Consider the following 10,142-nt stretch of genomic DNA (forward strand, 5'->3'; position numbering starts at 1 on the left):
TTTTTTTTTTTTTTTTTTTTTTTTTTTTTTTTTTGGTTTTTTGAGACAGAGTCTCACTATGTAATTCATCAGACTGCTCTGGAACTCACTATGTAGCCCAGGCTGGTCTTGAACTCACAGCGATCCTCCTGCCTCAGCCTCCCGAGCACTGGGATTACAGGCATGTGCCACCATGCCCGGCCTTTCTTATTTTCACTGGCTGGGGATTGAACCCAGGGCCTGATGCATACTAGACAAATGCTCTATCACTGAGCTACATTCCTAGATCTATTCTGCCTCTCTGATCCAGGTATGAAAAGATAGGGAGAAGGAAATAGAGACAACAATGAAGAAAGGAAAGCAATACCATGGCACCAAGGAGCAAGTTTTTTGAAAGCTGTTTACAAGAGTTCTTGAGTTTTGTCTGGTTTTGGAACAGGGTCTTGCTAAGTTGCCCAGGCAGGCCTTGAACTCATGATCCTCCCTCCTCAGCCTCCCAAGGAGAGAGGGCTACAGGTTTGTAATCCTGCCCAGATGCTTTGTATACGTGCCCACGGGAGGCGCATGTATGTGAGGTCTGAGAATTCACTCAGACCTGTAACTCAGAATTTACATACAGGCAGTAAAGATGACAGAGGGAGCCACAGATTTGAGTCCCCCTTGCTATCATAAAATTTTAGGATCCCTCACACCACCCAGTCTATTTCTGTCAAAAAAAAACCCTAAAGCACAGAGAGGAGAAAGAGCTCAAATCAGTCAGCTAATCAGGGACAGAAGCTGCGACTGGAAACCAGGCCTCCTGAATCTCATTCCAACCTTCTCCTAATCCAATTTCATAACGTCAGACACATGGCCATGAGGAAACAGCAAGTCAGGGGAAGGGCAAGGGACCAAGTGAGCAGAGCTGGGAGGGCCGGGTCAAAGTCATTAACCTGTCGAGGTCACGAGGTGAAAAGGACCTGGTCTCACAGAGAGCATGAGAGCCAGCTAGGACCACAGTGGCTAGGAACCGTAAGGGGCAGCTGCCTGGACACCTCTCTTTCTTTTCCTTGCTTTTTTTAAAGGCAGTTTGGGGATTGAACCCAGGTCCTTCACACAGAGCTACATCCCTTTTTATGAGACATGATCTCACTAAGTTGCCCAGGTTGGGCTGAAACTTGCAGTCCTCCTGCCTCAGCCTCCCAGAATGAGAATTATAGGCAGGCACCACTATGCCTGGCTGGACAGCTAGAAAGCCTCTCCTCTAAACACTTGCTTGAATTTTATCCATGTGGCTCTTTCCTATTTTCCTTGGGAACCTTCCTTTCCTAGCAGCCAAACAGGGTTGACAGTATTTCTTATGAGACGGAGAATTACCTACTGGGAGAGCATACGCTAGGCAGACATGAGGCACAAGGCCCTGGTTCAGTCCTTAGCACCAAAAAACAAAATAAGCTTCCAGTAAATGAGGGGACTGTGAAAGCTCTGCTTGGCACAGTGCCTCATGTGTCTGTGGGTTCTCAGCAAAGTCCAGCCCTTTCCTCTTCTCCCTAGTCCTAGCCAGCAGTTGGACCCTGGACACATTCTCATTGCTAAAAAGTGGGGGCTGTCCTGAGAGCTATGACTCCCTCAGAGGCCCCAGGAGAAGGGAATTCTCCGGCGTGCAAACAGCTCATCCACTTAAGGGACACCGGGGAGCTGCTTCCTGAGTTTTCACAGCTTGGCACTGCGATGCACCCCGGAGTCACCCTGATGACAGCAGCCACAGGGGCACCTCTGACACGCACTCAGTCTTTTGGGGCCGTGTGCATGCTGTGCCTGCTCCGAGGGTGACGGGAATTCTGAGGCTCTGTGCACAAGTTTAGGGATGGCGGACAAGTGAGGAATGTCTGGGCTGTACACCACACTCTTGATTTACGTTCAGCCTTTATTGGTCTACTTTGCAGAAAGCCCAGGAGATCACACCTTATTCATCTCAGTCTTCCCAAAGCCCCTGGAATAAGGTCCAGACTTAGGAGGTGCCGAGCGATTGCTTATTACATGGAATATGACACAGTGGGAAGTGGCCCTCCGGACATTCACAGGCTGTTCCTCCCGGGCAGACAGGAAGCACAGTCTGTTGAGAATGTAGGTTGTAAAGAGAGGGAAAGCAACATTTGCTAAGCTCACAGAAGTGGCAGAGGCAGCACAAATGGCCAGTAGGCATAGGAAAAGATGTGCAGCCTCGCTTCTTAACTGGGAAAATGCCAATTACAATCATAGCAAGATACCATTCTCCCACCCATTCGATTAGAAAAATATTGATGCTGGCAAAGGTGGAAGTCATCTCACATCCTGTTCATCGAGCATGAACTGGCATTGCCTTCTTCAGAGGGCAATTTGCCAGGTTTTATAAAATACAAAATGCACACTCCCTTCAGCCAGAATTTTTCTTTCTAGGTATCTGGTCTTTCAGAAATGCAGATACACAGAGATGATGACCAAAGATGTTCACTGCTGCAATGCCTGGGCAGCAAAACATCATCAACAACATAAGGGCTGCCAATAAATCAAGTCTCGGCAATCCACATGGCAGGAAAAACAATAAGGATAGAGCTCAACTGGCCAGACAGTGTAAATGAAAAACCAAGCTATGAAATGAAACTACAACATGGTCAATTTATATAAAAGGACCATTTTTTCTTTTCTGTGAAGAAAAATTATTGACACACACAAACAGATGAATAGGAAAAACTATGAGACTGACCTACCTACCTACTTACCTATATGATAGCATCAAGTATCTCTGGTGAAGGAATTAAAATTGTGAGGGTGGATTTTGTTTTCTTTTTTTTTTTGGTACCAGGGATTGAATTCTGGTCCTTGTGCTTGCAAGGCAGGCGCTGGAACCACTGAGCTAAATCCGTGGCCCAGGGGGGATTTTTTTTTTTTTTTTTTTTTTACAACCAGAATATATTTGTGTAATACTTAGTATAATTTTAAACAATTTTATTAAATGGTCAGGCTTCCATACGTGCTAGCTCTGTGCTTGCATCTCTAAAGGTGTGTGTTACCTCTGAATCCACACCTCCAAGATCAGGATTATCTATCCATGTAGCACACCGTTCCCCTTCCTTCCTGCCGGCCAGCCCCACAGGGCCTACACTTAACTAGCTCAGGTTGGGAAAAAGCAAAACACAAAATGGTGACTGCTGCTCCCTGGAGCTGAGACACACAGAAGAGCAGAGCACAGCCAGGTCCATCCACAGAGGGGAACCTCAGCTTGCTGATGAGGTCACACGGTGCCTAATGTCCCATGTCCCTAGGTGGGAATTGTTTGCTGATGTCAGAATGTGAACTTGCCTCTAAAGGCCACAGTGTAGAGCAACCTGCCCTTCAGGGGTCTGAAGACTTTGCTCTTTGCTGGACAGCCTGGGATGGGCGAGAGGACGGCCTGTGTTTGTGGAGAGCACTGATACTCGTGACCAGATCACTCCCCATCATTGTGACTGTTTATTGAGCATGTAGTAAGTGTAAGCATGCAGGAGTCCCAGGTCCTGACCAACAGGTTGAGAGCAAGGAGCGAGACCAGATCCTACAGCAGTAGGACACCGTACCCTTGCCTTGAGGTAATTTAAATCGGGTCGGGGCGAAGAGCTGCAGCATCAGTGGGGTATCACAGAGTCCTAAAACAACTGGGTAAATTGTGGGGGTCAGAGCATTGAAGTCTTGAGAAATGGCCAGAAGGCCTCTGGCGTGACAGGGATACAATGGGGAGCCACTGTATGTTCTACAGTGAGACCTGATCGTGATTAAGGCACAGGATTAGTAAGCATGTGAGGAGAACACAAGACAGAAGATGACAGCTTTCCCACTCCAGCAGAAATTTGTTGACCTTAAGGATGGACAACAGGTCCATCCACCTATTTTAAATTTCAGTCACCTTGTGATGGTTTACATTTTCGGAAATTTTGGAAGGTATGGGGAGAACCTCCGGAGGTACATAGTTTTAGACAAAAAAGTAGAGTAGGCCTCACTCAGTAATTACGGTCTGACTGAAGGGAAAAGGAAATTAGTGTGGGGTGTGTTTTGAGGGAGGATGACCTCCAGGGTGTGGGGGGATACAACCCTTATAGGCTTGATCTGGCCTCCCACCTTCCCAGCAGCACTTCCGGCTGCTCTCTGCCCACAGCCCCTGAGCTTTACCAAAACAAATATCCATTCCTGGAAAGGCCATACTGTTTTGTGCCTCAGGACCTCTGCACATGCTGTAGACCTCCTTCTAGAATGCCTTTCCTCTCCTCTTTAAAACCAAAAGCTGCCTCTTGCTCCTGTGTGATCCCCAGCAGAATTAGTCTAAACCTAGTCAGGGCGATACACTTTCTGTAGATGCCATGAACCTGCACCTTTCACTTCCAGTATATTACGAGCTGCACGGACACAGAAAGTTCTGGCAGCAGGCGCAGAAGGTGCCTGAAGAAAGTTTTAAGGACAGGCTTTGCATTCAGGTTAGGAAGTGCTGGCTGGGCCTCCAAGTGAAAGTGCCTGAGGAGTAGGTGGAGGTAAGAGCTGAAGCCTGGAGGCCTTGTCAGGTCTCTTTCTGGAGGGAGACAGGTGACTTCATCTGTAAGAGTAGATAAGGGTAGATGGGGCAAGACTGTCAGGGGTTGGGTACAAATCTGGGGATTCTGCTGAGGACACCTGCAGAGGGACCTTCAGGGAGGTCGGGAAGGGCCAGGGAAGAAATTTCTAAAGAAAAGATCAAAAGCCAAAGAGCTGAGACAGAAAGAATGATCTATGCACCCTAATTACAAAACTTGGACAACAGGCCCTGCAGTGAGTTACTGCTGCTCAGGGTGCATCTTGAAAGCCATTTGTGTTTCCCCAACTTTTTTATTTTCAGACTTTTGAATTATTTTCTTTTTCTTTTTTCTTTTTTTTACTTGAGACAAGAGTCTCACTATGTAGTTCAGGCTGGCCTTGAACTCACTACATAGCCTAGGCTGGTCTTGAACAATCCTCCTCCCTCAGCTATTAGACGCACGCCATCACACTCGGCCAGTCTTTTGAACTTTATTTATTTTTTACTCATACATGCATCCACAACTTTCTGATTACATGTGGCTTCCCTGTCAGAGTGTGGTATTTGGAGCTGTGCCTCAAGAGGAGTAGGAAACCTAAATTCTTATTCCATGCCAGCATCATAACTCTGCACAAGTGCCCTAGTCTTGAAAATGAGGGAATCTATAGTTTTAAAACTTGTACTGGAAACTATGAAAGTAAACAATCTTACTGGCAGAAAAAAATATGATTTGTTTGGAAGTTTCTACACTGTAAGTCTTAGGTACTTTTAATATTTTAAATCAAATCCGTTTTCTTTGTTTCATTTTTTTACTTTCTTTCTTTTTTTTTTTTTTTTGTACCAGGGATCGAACTCTGGCCCTTGTGCCTCCAAGGCAGGCGGTGGAACCACTGAGCTAAATCCCGGGCCCAAAACATGCATTTCCATCATTTATTTATTTATTTATTTATGGTCCTGGGGATTGAACTCAGGCCCTTATGCTTGCAGGGCATGCACCAGAACCACTGAGCTAAATCCCTTACTTTTCTGTTATCTTTATTGGTTGGGGTGGAGAAGCAGATAGAATGTAGCTTTTGATGACTGTAGAGGTGGATGATATACTTGGGGCTCTTTACAGTACTCTCTACCATGTAGCTTAGCAATTTGTTTTATTTTTTGCAGTGCTGGGGCTCACTAGGCAAGTGCCCTACCGTTGAGCTACACCCCCGATCCAACAAATGTTCTTAAAAGAAGTTTTTTGCTGGGTGTGGAGTACGCACTTGTAATCCTAGCTACTACTCAGGAGGTTGAAGCTGAGGCAGAAGATGGTAATTTCAAGTCCAGGCTGGGCAACTTAGCAAGATGCTATCTTGAAATTAAAAATAAAAAGGACAAGGGATGTAGCTCAGCAGAAGAATGCCCCTGGGTTTAATTCTTAGTATAGCAGGGAAAAAAAGCTCTAAAATTTTACTATAAAATCTATCATTTTCTAAAATTAGCATCTATCTTCATTTTCCCTGAGTTGAGAGAAGGCCCCCTTTTCACTGGGATGGAGGGCAGGCCTCCAACTGTGGCTTCAAGGGAGCACAATTGGAGAATCAAAGAACATTCTAGAAGTTCTACAGAGGCCTAAAAGTCACAATCTCTATGCTTCCTGCCTCAGGATTTAGCAAGAGCAGAAACCCCACACAGAACAGAATGAAGAACCAGAGCCCTTGTCTGAGTTCCAGGGTCCCAGAACAGGACCCTCCCTGAGTTCCCAGGCCAGGACAAGGCTCAGCACCCATGACCAAGGCCCTCTCTGCAGACCCTGGACAGACTGCCCCTTTTCCAGGCTCTTCTAAGAGGAATTTCTGCCTTCCTTGAACCTGAAGGAACTGGACACAATCAAGGAGCCAGAAGTGCTCTCCTCTCCCCCTGGACTTGGAACTTTCTCTAGAGCAGCTCTCAGCACACAGTGTCTGATGGCCTGGGGTCAAGATGATGGACAGCAAGCTGAAGGGCCGGGAGAATGCCTGGGGGCAGGCCCACACCTCCTTCTCTTTGTACTTTCTCTCATCAAACGCTCTAGAGGATGGCTCAAGAAACTACTTGGAAGGACTGACTTCCTCCCTGGTCTCTCAGTCTCCACTTCCTTGCCTCCTTCCCTGCTGAATTCATCCATGGGCTGCTTCCACCCCTTCTGGACTCCTACGGATGCTCCTCTGAGATGAGTCCTCAGTCCCCCAGGCCTGTCCAATGCGCAGGCGCATCTCCATGAGTTCAGCTTTCCCAGGCCGGGCAGCGCCCTCCTCTGGACGCCTTCTGCTTTTCTAGACACCCCTTCTGGGGCCCATTCGGTCCCTCTCAGGCCCTGCTACCTACGGCTCCCTTTCTCTCTGTGACCTAAAAATGCCAGCATTTATGTTCTGGGCCTTTCTGCCTTCTCTGTCAGGCGAGTACCTCAGTTCCCATGGACTGAAATGCCAGATCTGCCCTAGGCCCCACCCTCCACACTAGCAGCCTGCACTTTCCCAAGCTCGGCCTTCAGGCTTCTGCGCACTCACACTGAACCCTTGCTTCCCACCCAGCCACGCTGCTTCGTCCCCTGGGTCTCCCCACCATGAGGCTGGGTCAGCACCCTGAAGGTCTGTTGCTCACCCCTCCCCTCCATCAGCTGGCCCTGCTGATTGCACCTCCCAGTACAACCTCCCTGCTGTCACGTGAGTCCACACGGATATTCCTCTATGGCTCCCTGCTACACCCGGAATAGCCAACTGGCCTCTGGCAGGCCCTCGAGGACCTGGCTTGTTGCTCTGGCCTCGTCTGGCCCCGCTTCCCTCCTGCTCGCTTCACTCTGGGCATACAGTTTGCCAAAAAAGCCAGCACCCTGCTCACGCTGCCTCCACTGCCTAGAACATCCTCTCTGCCCACTCCTCACAGCCAGCCCGTCAGTTCCTTTAGGTCTTAACTAAATACCTGTCTCCTAAGAAGCCTCTACCGACCGCCCACCTGGAGCAGGCCTCTGTTACGCTGTTTCTGTATTCGTTTGTTTTCTGCCTGTCCCCAGACAGAATGTCACTCTGTGAGGGCAGGAGCCACAGACGCAGAGCCCAGTACACCGGCCGGTAGACAGTAAGCGCTCAGCAGACACTTGTTGAAAGAACAAATGAACCAAGGCTGCCTAGGGATCATGCCGTCCCTGTAAATTCTAGGGGTCAACCCACGGGGGAAACTGGCTCAGCCAGAGCCTGACAACAGATTGGCTGAACCGACTTTGGGTTTCTGGTTCCAAGGCACAGACGGGACCTGACCAGAAGGCACCTCACCTCCCGCTTCCAGCGCGCCAGCCACTCGTCCCGCTTGCGCTTGCTGATGTAGTAGGGGTCCCCGGCCTGGAAGGTGAGCCGCGGCATGGGCCGCTGGCGGAGGCTGGACTCCCAGCCCAAGCCACCCCGCAGCCGGCCCCGGGAGCCCTAGGACAGAGAGATGGCAGAGAGACAGACAGGCATTAAGGCAGGCACTGGTCCCCCTGCAGGGGTGCCCCTCCTGGAGGGGAAACTGGGGACTCACCTCATAAAGAACATGGGGATTATGGCTCTTGGCCAGAAGGGTGACCTGGGAGTCCTGGGGAGCCTTGTCTGGGCCAGGGAAGGTTTGGACACACGGACAAGGCCATGCAGAGTGCTTCTCCCCAGAGGGAGAAGAGCTGGCTGCCTGGCCGGGGGACTTCCAACCTCCACCCCCACTTCCTCTCCTCCTCACATAGGGGTGTAAAGAAGGGGCAGGGGCAGGGCCCACCCTCCGGCCCCTCACACACTCGCCAGCCGGTCAGAGCGGTGGTTTTCTTCTAGAATCAGGATCCACAGAGCCCCTGGGGGTGAGGAAAACACTTGCCTCCGTTTTCACAGATTCGATGTTGGTCTCCTTCTGTTCTTTGCCTGTGGAGAGAGAACAAGGGGACTGTTGGCAGAGTTATGGGGCTGGCTCAGAGGCCACCCCTGGAACCTAGGTCCCTGCCAAGGGGACAGGGTCCTCCCAACATCAGGGTCAGCCACGATGGCCTGCCCGTGCTGGACACTGTGCTGGCCCCAGACTCAACCCAGTGCCTGAGCAGAGAGAACTAGGGCTGGATTCAAGGTCCAAGTGCACAAGAGCAGGAGCAGAAGTCAGGGCTGAGGCTCCAGGCCGCTGGCTCTGACTCAGGTACTCAGAATGAGCCTAAAAATACCCCCCTCTACTGCTCAGTCAGCTGGGCACCTCTCCAGAGCAGGAGACAGAACACCATAGGGGCACAGCATGGGTGAACCGGAGGGTGGCAAACTTCAGGGCCTTCCACGGCCTAGGGAGGGAGTGTCTGCGTCTCTGCAGGAGTTAAGAAAGGAGGGGCACTGGGAACCAGGCCTGGTGAAGCACTGTCATCTGCCTGTGTGTCCTCCGGGGCAGAAAGACACTGGGATGGTTTCCGGGTCCTGCCGCAGTTCTAGCTCTCAGGGCCTTATCATCTGCCTCCCCCAACCCCCGTTCCGGCCCATTGTCAGGTCCCCGAGCTGAGCGGGAAAGTTTGTAGTCCCATGGTCTCAGGGTGACCTCCCCAGCCAATGCCCTCACGGAAACGAAGTGGTAAGTGTTCTAAAACTCTGTTACTGGGATCCCTAAGAGCCTATAGCAGGGTTTGGCACACAGTAGGTGCTCAATACAGGTCTGTGTTGCTCTTCCTTAAGGGACTCCATGGCCCACAGCTTCCCTGCTCCCCTTGCCCAGGCTTCTTCCTTGGCTGGGCCCTGATTCCTAGAAGGGAAATCTGGCCTGAGGCAGAAGGCTTCAAAGGCTGCCTTAGCAGCCCCTCCTTCTCCCCCGGGTTCTCCGGGCCCAGGAGGGGCGGCAGTCGGCCTCCAGGACACCTGCCTCACCAGCAGAGGCCTCTCTGGCTCTGGCTGAGGGCCTTCCCGCGGGCGAGCAGGAGCACGCCCTCCTTTCACCTGGGCCCGGAAGTGCTCCTCTGAGGCTCCAGAACGAGGAGCTCAGGCAGAGCCAGAGCCACCAGGTCACTACGGCTGGCTCATGTAGCCTTCGGTGGGGGGAGACAAAGAGCCCAGAGCGGAAAAAACAGCCCCTGCTTCATCTCCCGGCTAGGGGCGGAAACCACCCGCAGCTTTACGGCTGGGGTCTGAACGCTCAGCCCTGAAGGTGTTTTCCTCCTCACCAGAGGCGACTCAGGCTCCTCTCTGCACCTGCCCCGGGTGTCCACCACCGCCCAGTGCCCTCCATGGCTCTGCCCTGGGGGGCAGCAGAGGTAGGGGGGCCGGAAGAAGGGACGGCCCGGACCCCGGCGCCCGTGGGCCGTGACACTCGACGGCTGGGGCTGCACGTGGGCGGGAAGCGGTGTCACTCGCGGCGCGCGTGGGTGGCCAAGCGAGTGTACTCGCAGGCGCGGGGTACGTGACCAGCCTTTTAAGGCGTGCCTCGCCCGTTGTGTCTGCGTCTCTTCCTCACCGTTTCCTTTACGTCTCCTCTCCCACCACAGCCAGCTCCCCAACTCCTAGCGGGGCGCCTCCAGCGGCCCCCTCTCCGGCCAGTGCCCTCTCCCTTCCGACCTCTGCACTTGGCTCGCGAGGCCCCGGGCCACCAGGAGGGGGCGCGCGTCCTCGGCCGGGGGTGTGTG

At 51.7% G+C, this 10,142-nt stretch overlaps 1 protein-coding gene across 4 annotated transcripts in view; it reads right to left on the reverse strand.

The window, feature by feature from the left end:
• Dnmt3a (DNA methyltransferase 3 alpha) overlaps window positions 1–10,142 on the reverse strand; it is a 99,038-nt gene that overhangs the window by 28,329 nt on the left and 60,567 nt on the right. For all 4 annotated transcript variants that reach the window (XM_010604856.3, XM_010604852.3, XM_010604853.3 and 1 more), the window contains 2 exons: window positions 8,375–8,418; window positions 7,807–7,953 (listed from right to left, as the gene is read on the reverse strand). In XM_010604856.3, coding sequence (XP_010603158.1) covers window positions 7,807–7,953; window positions 8,375–8,418 — 191 coding nt within the window. The remainder of the gene's footprint in view (window positions 1–7,806; window positions 7,954–8,374; window positions 8,419–10,142) is intronic.

This window comes from Fukomys damarensis, unplaced genomic scaffold (genome assembly GCF_012274545.1).
Source record: "Fukomys damarensis isolate Sample0158 unplaced genomic scaffold, DMR_v1.0_HiC HiC_scaffold_2, whole genome shotgun sequence".
NCBI lineage: Eukaryota > Metazoa > Chordata > Mammalia > Rodentia > Bathyergidae > Fukomys > Fukomys damarensis.